At 41.8% G+C, this 15,743-nt stretch overlaps 1 protein-coding gene across 2 annotated transcripts in view; it reads right to left on the bottom strand.

The window, feature by feature from the left end:
- STK40 (serine/threonine kinase 40) overlaps positions 1-15,743 on the bottom strand; it is a 30,541-nt gene that overhangs the window by 8,310 nt on the left and 6,488 nt on the right. Inside the window, exons 1-8 of one of the 2 annotated variants that reach the window (XM_013950430.2) lie at positions 13,123-13,143; positions 12,127-12,239; positions 9,993-10,112; positions 8,920-9,005; positions 8,272-8,415; positions 6,926-7,153; positions 5,783-5,835; positions 274-389 (exon numbers count right to left, since the gene is read on the bottom strand). In XM_013950430.2, coding sequence (XP_013805884.1) covers positions 274-389; positions 5,783-5,835; positions 6,926-7,153; positions 8,272-8,415; positions 8,920-9,005; positions 9,993-10,104 — 739 coding nt within the window. In that variant the 5' untranslated portion in view covers positions 10,105-10,112; positions 12,127-12,239; positions 13,123-13,143. Of the gene's footprint in view, positions 1-273; positions 390-5,782; positions 5,836-6,925; positions 7,154-8,271; positions 8,416-8,919; positions 9,006-9,992; positions 10,113-12,126; positions 12,240-13,122; positions 13,144-15,743 lie in introns of those variants that run through there. The other variant, XM_067311440.1, reaches the window with a different exon arrangement.

A 15,743-nucleotide genomic window follows, 5' to 3' on the forward strand; every position in this document is an offset into this window, starting at 1 on the left:
ATTTAGGAACAGGCAGGCAGCTTTTAATTAGCTTTGAAGTTCAGACTAGCCTTAAGACAAAATTTATACTCACTCTTTCCCTCTACACTTTCCCAGTTGGAAAAATAAACTGGGTCTTATAACTGGACCCTCATTAAGAGGATCTTAGAAGACAGGTTTCATATGGGAACAGAAATAGTTTTCCTTTAATGACAAGAGCCACAAATAAACAAAACAAAAGTAGTAAGTGCAGGGGCTGTGAACTCCCACTGAGGAATGAAGCGGACTGCCTACCGCTAAGTACATCCGGGCTGATGTAGGCAGGGCTCCCTCGCTGGTCTTTCAGCAGGTCATCTTCACTCACTAGGTGCTTTCCGAGACAGAAGTTTGTTATGGTAATTCGGTGAGTCCTGGGGAGAACCAGAAGGTATTAGTGAACAAGGACCATCATGCCATGAGCCAGACAATGTGAACAGAGGATGTCTACATGGCTTTTTGGGAAGCTTGAAGTGCTGGGCTTATAAATGTGGTTATAAGATCAACTCCATCCTGCTGGGAGGGATTCTGCACATGACTTGCATGTCAACATGACTTGCAAGATTCTTTCATAGAGGGAATAGAGAAGCTATTCCACAGCTATGGACAAGGTCTACAGCAGACTTGAGTGGCACGTGTGAGCGTGGCTGTAAGCACAGGGTGCTCAGGTAACCTGCCCACCTTGCAGCCACACAGCAGACAGCCTCCCATGACGTGTCCAACAGCACAGCAGTCTGCAGGGATCAGCAGCACCAGGATTTGCACTTATATGCTTGCTGACCACACAGGGCATCATTGTTAAGAAAATAAATGTTTTTTGTTGTTGTTGTTTTTTAAACAGCTGATACTCCCCTACTCTTCCCAGCTACTATCTCTAAGGGCATCTTCTCCACACAACACATTCTGCAAGCTGAGGGAAGATATCCTACAGGAAGGACTGCCATATTTATGCCCCTGTGAACTGTTTGCCTACGCATCTCCAGCAGGCCATTCAGAGAGGATGCTGAGCTACAGGACCTCGAACAGATTCAGTACAGCCACTTACATTACCTAAGAATCCCACAGCAAGTGTCACATGGCAGTTTTCCCTGATCTCCAGAACTCTTATTTACAGGAAGGTAGGCAGAACAGAGAAGGTTTAATCAATACCAAAAAAACTCCTATAGTTAAGCATTTCATAAAAGGTAAGAACTGCGGGTATGTGTGATTTCTGTATTAAGATACCCCTATTTCCCCATGGTATTGCCTACTCCAAATTAGGAACTTTTTCAAGGAAAAGTATGATCACTATAGAATTAATTACTGCCACATTAAAACTTCCATATCACTCAGATAATTTGGTTCTTAACATACAACTTAAAGGACTGAGCAGAAAAATACTGTCTAGAAGATTTCTGTATTCTTGAAAGTATTACACATCTAGGGTCTGAGAGCATGAATTAAATCAGTCAAAATAACCAAGAAATATTTCCAGCAAATCTAACAGACAAGTGAAATAAAATCAAGTGTGGGCTGGCAATGGAGAGCTGATTATTAAGAAAGACAGACTCGTGTTTAAGAAGTGTTAGATTCAACTGTCAAGAGACTTCCCTGGGTGAATAACAAGTTCCGGTATTTGTTAAGGATTCAAAAGACTAAGCGTTCTGAAGGACACAAAAATATTCAGGATTGCTTGGTTTTATTTAGTCACTGAAACTTGATCTAATCTGTAATTAAAAAAAAAAAATCCAACTACTTCACTGCCTACTTGGGAGCTTGATCCGAAGAGGCTTCAATGTGTGCATCTCCCAGGGGACAATGTCTGGAGGGTTTTCATTAGCCCAGGAGAGTAACGTGCAGGGTTTGGTGTTTAGAGTGATACATAGCTAAGCCTTGCTCTCCAGCCAATAGAAAAGACCTAGCTGTCTTTCGTGAGCATGTCTGGAACAGAACAAACATTTCTATCAGTCCAGATGACTGGTCCTCTCCATGGTAATCTATTCTTAAGCTTCACCCACCCTTTCAAATGACTCATTGCTTTAAAGGCTACAGGCAGGTTTTCCTTACCAGCTGATGGTCTTGCCAGTAAAAAGCAAGTGCACCATGTAGTACAAAGAATGACTTTGACAAATATATTAACGCAGCTTCAGATACCTTCCCCCTTACACTTTGCCCAGAACAGGAAGCTCTGCGAGGACCCTCGAAGCAGCAACCTCAGTCTGCCTCCTCCTAGCAAGCAGGGGAATCAATCAAACAAGCAAGCAAGAGATGAGAGATTTATCTTACAGCAACTAACTAGAAACAATCTAGATCAACTTACAGGTGGCCTTGAAAACCACCAGCCGTTGTGGGGAAAACAAAAAGTTCATTCCAATAGGCAAAATCTGCTTGCCTTCAAAGAGACTTAGGGAGGAGAAAAAGCCAGCTGTGACCACAGCAAGCCTGCATGCTTTGGACAGACTCTAGAAACCTACAAACCCAAAACCTTACAGTTTTTTATTCACTCCACAGAAAATCAGGCAGAGTGTGAAAAGACAACGAACCCCACTTGTTTTTAAAATTAGTGCAAAATATTTAGCCTCTACGGTAATCTAATTTGAAAGAATACAGCAGAGTATCTGAACTGGAAGTAGCTTGCCAATTTAATAACTATATAAACTAAGACAACTATAAACTCCAAGGAGCCACCAAACAGCGCTGACCCATGCCCCGCTGATGCCGTTTGTTCTGCACAGGGTGGCCTGGGCCCTCCTGTGTCTGCACAGCATCCAAGACATGTCAGACATTAGTGTATCATAAACCAATAAACCGTGCCTCGCATCAAACCAGCTAATGGGAACAAGGAAGCTATTTCAGGCGCAAATACAGAATAGATAGAAGAACTTTGTTTAGATAAGTATTTTACTGCTAGCAAAAGCACAGCAGTGTAGCAGTCAAAGATTTAACATTGCTGGTGATTACAGTACAGACTGCAGAGTTGGGCATTCGTCTAGCATGAAGAGTGAATTATGTGAACAGAGCTGCTTAACTTTTTTTTTTTTTTTTTAAGAACCCCCCCCCTTTTTTTTTCTCTCTCTCTCTCTTGCAGATTTCTGGATTACTATAATAAAGCTATGAAGTCACAGAATCTTTACCCATCTCTCAATGTGTGTTTTAACACAGGCATTTTAACCCCCTAATTCTGCTTCAGGTTATTGTACCTTTTTCAGGAATATAACCCCAGCTGTATTTTTTCCAGTTTTAACAGGTTATTTTATTAATCCCTGAACATTCGTGTGGTACAAACAACAATAGGGAAACAATCAATTACTTCTGTGGAAAAATAAGAGCCAATGCAAAAACACTCCAAGCTGGTTTAGAACTAGATTACACAGGAGCAGATTTATGCCCCAAATGGGTTAAAGAGCTCTAAAATGAAACCATAACTTTGCAGTGCACTGTGAAATTAAAGAGATGGCAGAACCCCCAAGCCTTCAATGGCGCGTAGGCAAACGGCTCCCAGGCGTCGCCCAGCCGAACAGGGCAGCTGAGCACGGGCGGGCCAGCGGAGCACAGCAGAATCGCGCAGGGGTAACGCTGCGCCAGGACCTGCCATAAACCACTGCACTCCAACATCCCGAGCACCCACGCCTCAGTGCTCTTGGCATGGTGGAAGAGGACACAATAACATCTGCTGGTTAGGTAAATGAGCTGTGTAGATGGGCTGAGCCGGGACAGTCACATCAAGCCAGATGTAAGAGCAGGAAGCAGCGTAATGCTCGCTTGCGCGTGCTTGGGAAGCAATCCCAAACGCAGTGTAAGCCTGCTGGTATTTTCAAATGCAGTCAGACCTCAAACTAAAGATGACTGACATCTACATCGGCTTCAATAAGGGCATCTTTTTAAACCTGCAGGTTTTAAGCCCTGTGCTATTCACCGTATTCTGGAAATTAATATTCTGAAATTGCTTTTGATTTGAGGTGTCTAATACCAAAAGGCAGAGCTGTAAATACTAGGACATAATTACTCCACACACAGCCTTGGCTAATCCTGCTCAAAACACAGACTTGATATTCACTCAGCTGCAGAGTCTGTGCTAAGTTTTTGGGACAAGTGAGTACACAAGGACAGAAGGTCCAACTTCACTGCAGACAGAGAAGCCTCTTTGCAGGGCTCTGCTGGACTCCAGCGCTCTGAACAGCAAGCTGGCTACCCAAGCAAGAGTGCAGTTCCGAATGAGCATCAGCAAAAGACTGAAGTCAAAAGATCCTTCGTATCCTTTGGCAAATCCTGAAGTTCACATTTGCTACTGAAACAACTGGCGACCAGTTTTCTGCAGCTTAACTGCAGACAAACCACGGCCTCATTCCCTCAAGGCAATCAAACCCACTCCAACAGGACTGAAAGAGAAGTAATCAGAGATCTGCGTCAGCATCATTTGCTATGAGTGAGTCACACTTTGGTTATGACCCTTTTGGCTGATGCTCTGCTTTTTTCATTTTGGTTTGGTTTTTTTCTTTTTCTAGGAACTTAATTTGCACCTCCTCCCCCTAGGAAAAGGAGAGGAGCCACACCACCCTCCGTGGCATGCAGGCATCCACTTTCTCCAGAGTAAGTGGGCAGCCAGGGAAGCGAGTGTAAATTCATGCTCTTAGATTTCAGACCAAGGAGATCCTCATTTTCATCTTCTCATTTCCAGAGCAGGTGTCCAGTGCTAAATGCACACATTTCCTACTAAAGCCAGGGCATGTCCCAGGCACAGACCTGACCCATCATCAGAGGCCACTAACATTTATGTTGCTCAAAGCAATGTCAATGAAACTAAGATCTGTTCCATCCCTCTGCAGTCCTAATGAAATCAGTTTATGACTTCATTGCAATTCCTAGCCACTCTCTAGCCCTACAAAAAATAGCAGCTAGTTGCCAAAAGTTGTGAAGTGAGATTTTACAGACAGAGCAGCCATTACAACCATCTACACTAACACCTTTTATTATGCAGACCACAAACCATTCAAAATATTAACATTGCCTTCCAGGACACAACCTTCAAAAACCCTCATCCACAGTGTAAAAATTAATGGTTATTTTAATTTACTCATAAAGCATCTGAATGAATACTAGCACCCAAGTGTCCATTTGGAATTAACCTCTCAGACTCAATATTCTGAGCACAAATAAATCTGGGAAGCTAAAGCAAACATGAAATTATGCAAGGTGAGTTAACAGTTTCCAGTACAATAAAGAACATGGAAGACTTCAGGCTCAAATCCATCCAGATTCATTCCTTAGCATGAAATCTGGATTATTAATTTGGTCTCAATGTCAAAAGACAAATCTTTCTTGCCTTCCCCCAGCTTTTGCTCTTAAGGTATCTCCATGAAGATATGACAGCGATGGACACCAGCTGTTAAGGAACAGTTTTTAGAATGCTTAATTGTATGCAACTCTTCGCCAACAGAATTTTTCAACCCAATTTCACTAAAACATGCCTATAGAGAGTTGCTGTTTCCAGATGTTTTTGGATGCATTTGTTCTAACGCTGAATTTTCAGAAGTTAGAATCCAAAAGTAGGTGCTGACCATGAATTTGGTAGAGAAGCAAACTATCTAGGTTGGACTTGATTCATTTTTGAGATTAACTCATGTAACTTTGAGCTGAATTTGCATTTTTGCTCAGCTTTTTTCTATTTCTCTCATCCTTTTGGTACAGTTGCTCAAACATTGCCTTCAGTTGTGCTCCCCATAAAATATCTGCTTGAAGGGAAAACCATAAAACAACTGCCAGAACAGCAGCTCTCCAGCAGACTTACCTTTTGTTTAGCACCATGTTTCCTAGTTTCAAGTCTCTGTGCACAATATTTTTCTGTAAAATATATATTAGCATAACATAAGCAAAAGTACATTTGCTATATAACTCTAAACTTGATACTTAGCCAAAACCACTAACTATCCATCCTTTGAAATCATGCTATCTTCATTCTCAGACTAAAAAAATGCAGGTGGGAAATGCTCACCTTCTTAGCCAATTTGGCTTCTTCTAAATACAAACTAAGGAAGACAAGAACTGTTTTTAACCACATACAGAAGGCAAAATTTAATGATGGTTCTATTTAAAAAAAAATAAAAATACAGTACTTGAAGACATTGGCCTTTGGGGTGAAAAGCAAGGAAAAAAAAAAGTGTAATAATGCCCACAGTCCTACATCTAACACAAGAGGACACTTCATAGTAATGTAGATTAAGGTTTCTAGTCAGGCTATATCCTAGGTACTTTGCGTATTTCATTTTCAATTCTGGTCAGGACAGAATAAGCAAATTTGCTAATTCGGATAAACAAACAGACTTGAATGAAATTAATAAGCTTGAAACTTAAGTGTCCAGGCTCAGTAAGACCTCCTCAAAAGATATATGCTTAATTGCTCTGTTAAGGAAGAATGGATGTCACTTTTTGCAGGATAAAAGGTCAAACATCAGTAGAATCTATTTTTGTAACAGTAATTTCTAGTTCATTGATCTCAAACTTGTAGCTTGAGGTTTTAATCTCAAAAATCAATTCTTGCATTGTGATTTATACCACTTCAAAAGGAAACATCTTGAAGTGCTTCCTACATTTGATTAGCCTCTGCTGTCCTCCTCTTCAACAATCCCTTTTTGAGGTTAATAATATTGCAATCCACCTAATCTGCATTTAGTCCAGCTGGCCTCTCTCCATAGCCAACCAATGCTATGTTATCATCAGGAAACTCGAGGGGAGGGGAAAGGAATGCTCTGCTATGACTTGGTGCATGAGGTCTTATCTTATGCAGAACACTGTTACTGGGAAACAGCTGAAACATCCATCCTTTGTAACATTTCCACTGCCCGCACAAGGAAGATTAAAAAAATAAAACTATTATATTAATGTGGGAAAACTGTAAGCCTTCCTGCACTGAAAGGGATAACAAAGATCTTACCTTATGTAATGCTTCTACCACTCGTACCACATCATAAAATATCACAACCGTCTCTCGCTCACTGAGTCTCTTCTCTTTAATGACATAATGCTGCAGATTGATCAAATCTGCTGTTTTGTCACTGAAATCATGAGCACAGAGACAGTCTAACACAAGACAAATGCGCTTCTTCATTTTTCTGACCATTCTATTGGCTTCTAGATCTTCTATAATTTCACAAGCTCGGTCCTACAGGGAGAAAAAGAAATGAGCAAGAGTTCTGGGACGCCACCTGGACACATATATATATTTAAGCACAGAGCATTAGAAAATAAATAACTATATGGTAATATCAAAATAAGCAAATATAGCTTTGGAGCTTAACCTTTGTCCTGACTTGGGATTTCAAAAATAAGACACAAAATCTCCACTTAAAGAAGTCAAAGAAAATCTATACTGATTGATTATAAATGTGTATATATCAATAATGATATTGATATATATCTTTAGATAAAGCCTAGAAAAAAAAAACTCTGAGGTAGAGAATCTGTGAATATTAGGGACCAAATACATTAACAATAATGAGAAGAATAGAAATCTTAATTAAAACAGAGAATTAGGTGTTCTTTCTTAACATTAAACAGGGCACAGCTGAGTTGGACATTTGGTTTATTTAAGATATAACATAGATGGCTTCAGGTAAAAAGCCTGTTGACAAAACTTAACCAGCAAACAAAGAAATACCAACATCCAAACTGGTAACTCTTATCAGCCCATCACACTCCATAAATAGTTCTGAAGGCGCTAATAGCCCTGCAATTCATTCATTCATGATGATTTTACGTTAATTAGCACATTTACAAGTTTGTTTTAACTTGCTGAAACAGCTTCTTGGCAATTTGTCCTCTCTTACCAAATCATCATAAAACAGACCAAATACAGAGACTGAAAACCAGAAGTTCAGCACTAAAAAGATTAATTAATTTGCTAGTGAAGCAGCCATTTTCCTCTCTGTGAAGCAGGGACCCATCCTAGAGTATCTCTCTTACATAAATTTAAAAGGCCTCAGGTATCACAAGAGTTGCTGTTAAACAACGGAAAGAGTATCAGCGGGCATGCTATCTAGTACCAGTCCCATTTTTGACTCTTCTCGCTTCTCACGAATCACAAACCCCGTTCCATCACATTTAACATTTAAAAGCCCTTACCACAAACTTGCTTGTTTGAAGCAGCAGTGATTAATCATGGCTGTGTGCTGGTAATTCTTTACACACAAGAACAAGGTCAGCATGAACTGTACATTAAACAAAAGGTGCTCACGCTAATAGCAATTACTGGCATTGCCGCAGCCTGGTGATCAACTGTACCTGAAAGAGCCCATGATGATGAACCACTCCTTCCTGATTGTGGAGAAGGGAAAGGAGAGAATACTCGGTGTGCAGCAGCATCTTGCCCTGTCGTTCTTCCTGGGTTTCTATTCCTTTGTCACCCCTTTCTTCTAAGGTCAGAATCTTCAGGAAAAGGGAAAAGACCTTTACAGCTCCTGGGAAAACTCAGATGTCCCCAAAGCTCCAGTACATTTTAAGTATTCACATGTGTGTTTAACAGTTGAATGTAGTTACTCTAACATTTATATACTTGCCACAAACCTGTCTGAACTAACATCTGTGCAGAATGCACAGCATGAATTTGATTAACGCACAAAAGCACCTTAGGTGGCTTTTTGTAAACATCCCAAGTGTTTTTTTCCTGCTGGTGCTGCCACTATTTTAGGTACACTGGAGTAGGTCAGAAGGCTTCAGGATACTGCTGTGAGAACAGCAGCCACAGAGGCCTTGTCTTGGAGGTAATCTTGACACCAAATCTATGCCTGGCGAAACTGCCCTGCGAGGGGAAATTTAAGCAGACATTCCTAGAATGCACCAGTCCAGACTACAAACTCCCTATGCAGCAGTTCAGCCAAGAGAGCAAAAGTTAAGAGGTCTGAAGATTTGGAACCCTTGCACTGTGCTTACCTTTAGCTGATAAAAGTCATCTGTCCCATCCTTTCTTGCCAAACATTGAACAATACTTGGCACAGGGGAGTTACCTAAACGTGGACCTAACAGCACAAAGCAAAAACAGACTTGTTTTCCTTTAAGCAGCAATGACTAATTCAGTGTTACATCAGTATTTAAGTGTCACACAGTTTACATTAGTTTAAAACAAGTTCCTTTTTTTCAGGAGACTAAGCGTCTTTCCATAATTTGTATTTATCTAAAGAAAACAAAAAAAAGATACTGAATTCTGAAACCTTTCTAGACAACGTTTCATTTGTTCACTGGAGAGAAATTTAGCAAAAAATGCACACTGTCCAGCTGTTTTTAGAAATACAAATTTCTGCATGCCTAAGCCATACGGCTCTTGCATTTACTAGCAACACCCATGGCAAAGAACTATTACCAAACCTCTGAACCTAACTGCCACCTCTGCAGGAACTGCTCAGATACATGGATTAGTCCAAATTTTAAGTTAACATCCAATCTCTACAATTCAGTTTAAACCAATCCATTCCTATTTGATTATCCATTGTTTTCCATCTGTGAAGTTCATCATATTTTTAGCATTTTATATAACCAGTCCCAACCTAACAACTATTCTAGTAGTTATCAAAAGCTAGCACAGTGGTCTTGCCTTGCCATGTATCCCTTGCAATGCCATACTGCATTATTAAGTTGCCTACATGGCGATTTTATAGTATATTCCAGTGAAGTGGAATTGAACATATCCCTAGAGCTCTAACAAGCCCCCTGAATTAACTTGCTTTTAAACAAAGTTTACTTTTTTTTTTCTTTAAACTACATTTTTAAAAAATAAGGGCTCACATTTATGTTAAAAGCCATGCCTGCCTTCCTAAATTAGTATTTCAAACCTCCTAGGTACAGAAGCTCCAACTAATGCTGCTTTGTTAACATCAGATGAATTTCACTCTGATGTAAGAACCTAAATTACACATCTGCTTTGTCTCATTTCATTATTTCTTTTCAGTTTTGTAATCAGTGGCTTTCTACCTAGAAAACTGAAGATGAAGAAAACCTTCCCTGCTTACCTAGGATAAATGGGCCTGCTCTCTTGGCATTATTTCCAGAAATCCCTGTACAAAGGGCTTTTGCCTTAGTGGATGTTTCCCCAGCTCCTCTGTCTGATGCTCGCCGCTTCATCCTTGGCTCTTGAAAGAGAGAGAAGATCACATTTTGGTGAGCAACAGAGTTAATTTCCTTACGCTACACCTTATTTTGTACTGGAAGGCTTTCAGTTACTGATGCATTTGTGTCTCTGCCTACTTGTGTTTCTACAGAAAAAGCTACGGCTCATTTATTGATAGATTTATTGGGGGGAGGGGTTTGGAGGCTTAATGCATTTTTGAAGGTATAAAATCAGCCTCACTATTCAAAGCAACATTTGTCTGTCACACAACTGTTTTAGGAGAGTGGGAACAAGTCAAAATAATTAAAGTTTGTTTCACAGCAAAAAACAAGTTTGCAAATTAACATATTCCAAAAAAACTCTGAAAGCAAATGCCTGAATTATCCCTTACTATAGGTACCTAATTCTGACTCAGCCCATGGAATTTTGTGGAGTTCATTCACAGAGGACTTCACATGAGGCGTTTCAGGCAGCTTGCTTGCTGGTAACTCAGAAGGCACAAGTCTATACGAACAGTATCTTTCACCTTTTCCAGCAAGCGTGCAGAAAATTTAAACGTATTTGTTAGTTACTCTGAGATTCAGTTAATTTAACAATGATTTTGCAAAAATGCATTTTAATCTTAGAATACACTCTCTCCTTTGTACCTCTTTAGGCTATAACCTTTTAAGCACTTCTCCATCCCTCTACAACCAATGCAGCCGGACTGAGTTGAATGCATGAAACCAGAGTCCAATATATAACACACTTTCTTATTTCTGTTCCCATGTGCAGAAAGTGATGCATTGTTTAGGTTTAAAACGCTACTACCTGCACTTAATGGATATTCTAATGAAAGGAAACATTGTGGTATCAGTATGCAGGCTCTCCTGTATAACTACTGCATGCAAAGAACACTTTTATCTATCAGAGGATTATCTCATGCTTTGCACCAAAATATTTTTTTCAAAGTCCACACATATCACTACAGTTCTATAGCATGAACAACTAAAAGCATAAGTAATTTCTCCTTAGTGAAAGTTAATCTGATTTCAAACATGCAGGAGCCTTCTGCTGCTCAGATCTCTAAAGAGAATTTGAGCAGGTTACTGCAAGAACCAATACTTAAAAGACCAAATAAATTCATGTCTCAGTCACTAAAACAACTCTTCCCTAAAGAAAAGTCTTATTTTATTTCAACAGAAAGAGAATCTCTTATGTCTGCTGAAAAGCTGTCCTTCACACACAGCATGTTTACTGCAAGCATAAATCAGCTCCAGCAGCAAACTGAAGTTGTTTCTCATACATCTCCTTTTCATCCTTATATCTTGGAAATTAGAGTGTTTAGAGGTAGATATTTGTGAGTCTTTGAAACTAATGTTTCAGTTAAAAAAAAAAATGTTAAGCACAGATCCACTTTCTTACTCTTAGCAAGTCAAAACCAAGCCCTGGTAATTTTCCCTAAAGTGTTCCTACAACAGACTGGAAAAATAGTCTGTTGTACTTCTTTGTTTAAAACAAAAAAAAAGTCTGTGTTTCACAAAGTAAGAGACTGATAAATCACCATGCTTTGAATACAGTTGGGAAGTTTACCCTCCAGAAGTTCCACCCTTTCTGTGGACACAACAGTGATCTCATTGCATCAATTTATTCAGCAGCATCTGTCACCAAGATTAGCAGAAATAGCAAAAGACGTAAGGTGAGAAGTCTTAACAGCAGACTTCACATCCATGCACCACCATATTCTATCAACAGTTCAGATCTTTGAAAGAAAAAGTATTATCAGGCCCAATTAGTTAAACAGAACAAAATTCAGAGCTCCATATGCTCCTTGTTCTGTTCATTCCGCATCCCTGACCCAATATTTGATTGTGCTTTATAAAAGTCTCCATTCCTTGCAACATAATCATTCCTGCTGGAAACATATGAGTAAGATTTCCACTGGAGAAACCCCACTGCACAGAAACTCTGAGATAATAACTGTTGTGCAATCCGAGCTGGATAGGAATCTATGGTGCAAACAGCGTTATCGTAAACAAAATAATCTGAGGACTCACGTAGTTCAGCATCAACTGTATCTTTACTCTTCTTCCAAACTAGGTTTTCCAACGTCTCAGGAGACAGGAGGCATCACCTTGGAGAAGGCTGGATGGTCGAAAGGTCGAGGACTCTGTAATGTGAAATGAGATACACTTGATGCTGTGGTTCTGGATTATCCTTGGTTACGATAACGTGGTATGCACCAAAACTGCAGCTTGAAACATCTGTGTTTATTTTGGCTTAGAAGAGGCCTCAAGCTTCTGATCTCACATGAGAGAATGAAAAGTGCCTTGAAGTTTAGTCAAAGAGTCACAGATGCATGGCCATGCACAGCAAGACAAATACAAGCACCAAGGATCTCCAATAGCATTTTGTGAAGTGAGACAGCTCTTTGGAGTGGAAAGAAACGTGATCTCCATTTTAACCTTCGTCACATGGTACAAAGCTTGACTGCTTTTAACCGCATTTTAAATATGGCATGACTGGTAATTTGGATATAACAGAATCTTCAGCACTAGAAGCAATTTTTAATCACTGTCCAAGTTAATGCTTACAAGTTTGGACTTCAGAGAATTTCTGCAAAGGGCAAAGAAGAATACACTGAGTGTTATTCTTATCAAGTCCCCACTGCAATTTATGTGCCCCTCCCCCCCCTTTTTTAATCAGACTAATCCTACTCAAATTCAGTGCTGCTTAACAGTTCAACAGGTCCCACTTGAAAGGACAGATTCAATTTATGATTTCCAACAGACACCCGAGGATTGACTCTACACGAAATGCAATACCTATGAGTTAAACTTCAAGTATATGTTGCATATTTGTTAATCCAACTGTTTTAATTTACCAGTATTCAGTTATATCATGAATTGAAAAAAGCAAAAGGAACATTTGGGACATGGGAGCCAAACTTCCAACATCAGCCAAAATATAATACAGTATTATAGCTTGGTACTGGGAAATCTGTAAAGACTGTTCAGCACTTATTTCAAAAAACATCTTTAAGTTATTAGTACTTTGATGAAGAGTGATCAAAGCCATTACTCTAGGTAGCAGGACCACACAGTGCACAGCCGTAGTCGCGCAGACTCGTGCCAGATGGGCTGTGCCGGAGCGGAGGCAGCCTGCTCACCCACGGGCACTGTCTAGCCGGCATTTTCACTATGAGTTGTCTCAGCGCACAGCAAGCGGAGGTGCCCCAACCCCACCTCTGCTAAAAGGACATCCACCAATTTAAATACCACAGTCCCGTCACGAAATTCTTGTAAGAGCAAGCAAGGAAAACACTAATACAAATGAGTACTGAGCTGTTAAAGACGATTCTGTTTGTTCAGTCAGTGCCAGTCACCCCACTTCCTACCCAATCTCACTGATCCTCCATGCTCAGTCGCTGCTATTTGGGTTGAATCTCAAGGCAGTGAGGATAGCAAGTGTAGCAACCCCCCCAACCCCTAAGGGACCCCAAGTAGCACCCGGAGCTACTTCTAGCTCACTTCTAACTCAGGGTTTACACTTGAGTACGCTTCAGGCCGCAGTTCCTTTAAGAATGGAACAAAAGAAAGTTGGATGGAGGAAAGCCCCGGGCAAGGGGAAGAAAACCGAGGGCAGCTGCTGTGAGAAAACAGGATCCTTTTCCCTTTTCTGCATGTTGTGTAACCCCGATTAGAGCAAGGAAATTGGTCAAAGGCCATGGATTTCATTGCGAAAGCCTTCTCCAGAGCTAGAGGCCATCCACTATGCACAGGTCTAAAAACGACAATATTTTGAAACAGGATTTAAGGAGAATATCCTCAACCACTTTAAATTAGGAGGAGATGGGCAAAAAGAGAACTGGAGTGTCACCCTACAGCCCAGCTCTTCGGTAGGAGCTGCCTGGGGCTGGCATGCCTGCTCCAGGATGCCTGGCACTACTGCCTCCTTCAGGCTCCAGTCCCTCCGGTCCCACTTCCCGAGACCCTCTGGCATACCGGGCACTGGCACGGCAGGGAAGAGCACAACCCAGAACAGTTTCCTGCCCCTCAGCATCAGGGCCCTGCAGCGGCCCTCGCTCCTCCCCTCAGCCAGGCGCCTTGCTCTGCCCACGCAGCCTTCCCCACCGTCCCGGGCTCCCGCTTCGACTCTGCTACTCGGGGCCTCGGAGCTGCAGCCCAGCTCCTCTCCCCAAGGCTCAGCCTTCGCTCGCCGGGGCGAGGAGAGCAGCTATGAGCACTTACAAACGTCAGTCACCCTCTTTGCTCCGTCTGGTCCCCCAGACCCTCCTTTGACAGCCTGGGCTGTCTGGCTACAGGCGGCTTCAGCGTGCTTCTGTAGCCGACACGACCTCCTTGCTCTCCAGCGCTACCGGGTACGTCACAGAGCAGGACTCTTCTGTCAGCTCTTGTCCGAGGGAGACCACCAGCTGACTCCTGCTAGGGATCTGCCAGTGGACATGCTCCAGATGATGGTGTCCTGCCCATCCAAGAGGGCACTGAGTCTGGAAATGCAACTGTACAGCTTTTCCCGAAACCACTGTTTGTTCAAGTTGCATCATCCTCCATCAAAACCAAGCCAACACCCCCCCTGCCCCCAGGCAACCCTGCAGTGCAGGAGATCACCCTTCCCTACTGAGCCGGCAGGTGTTTGCTACATGCAAATTCACTTCATCCTGCCTTGAGGGGGGCTGATATAAAGCTCTGATTTCAAGGGGTTTCACTGCTACAAGTGCTTGCAACATGAAGCTGGTATTAGCTCAGATGCTAATAACTGAATTATATCCTGGAAGCACAAGCTTTAAAGAAGTTTTAGAAGAAAAAAAAAAAAAGTAGGACAGCTTAAAATTACTTTCCAGCTGTAAATGGAAACCCCAGGCCAGCCCCACAGCGACCCTTATCACTCAGACCTGGGAGCAGGAACAGCAGGGAGATGAGAATCCCAATCCGTGAGCAAGGCAGGAAAGCGCTCTGCCGTTCCAGCCCGCCGACGGGGCCTCACAGGATCCGCGTCCTCCCTGCAAACAATCGCGGCCTTCCGGACCAGCGCTGGCTGCAGGCACCAGCGGACCCTCACCCTTGCTCACGCGCCCGCCGGAGAGAAGCGGGAAACTTCGCTGCTCCTCCACGTAACAAGCTCAAAGAGCCAGCGAGTTTCTTCTTTACGTCCCGCCGCTGGCGCAGCCAGAACAGCAAAGCCTTTTCCCAGGGTAGGTTTACTCGAGGCACACAAGCGAGGGGATTACTGCATCGCACAAGGATTTCCTCCTCAAACAGAACGGACGGGGAGCAAACAAGCAGTAATCGGAGCCTCCCGCACAAATTGGTTACGTTGAAAACTGCAGCATACATCTGAATTTTAAAATAGAGCTAAGTTGAGACTTGAGAATATGTTTATAAGAGAGGTCACTAGCCTTCCTAATGGTGAAAAACATACGCCTCCCAAACTTATGCAGCAATGTCTGAATCTACAGGCAACCTCAAAGCTAAACAGATTGGATTTTCCAATTCTTAGGACTCCAAAAAAATTCATTTTTAACATGAGCAGGATCAATCTCAAGAGATAGCATCCAACTTTTCTGAAAATAACTAGATGTAAAACACGTATCCTTTAAAACACTCCATCCTAGGGACAGGACCTTCAGATATGAATGTGGCGAGTTCCTAAA

Source organism: Apteryx mantelli, chromosome 27 (genome assembly GCF_036417845.1).
Source record: "Apteryx mantelli isolate bAptMan1 chromosome 27, bAptMan1.hap1, whole genome shotgun sequence".
NCBI classification, from domain to species: Eukaryota; Metazoa; Chordata; class Aves; order Apterygiformes; family Apterygidae; genus Apteryx; species Apteryx mantelli.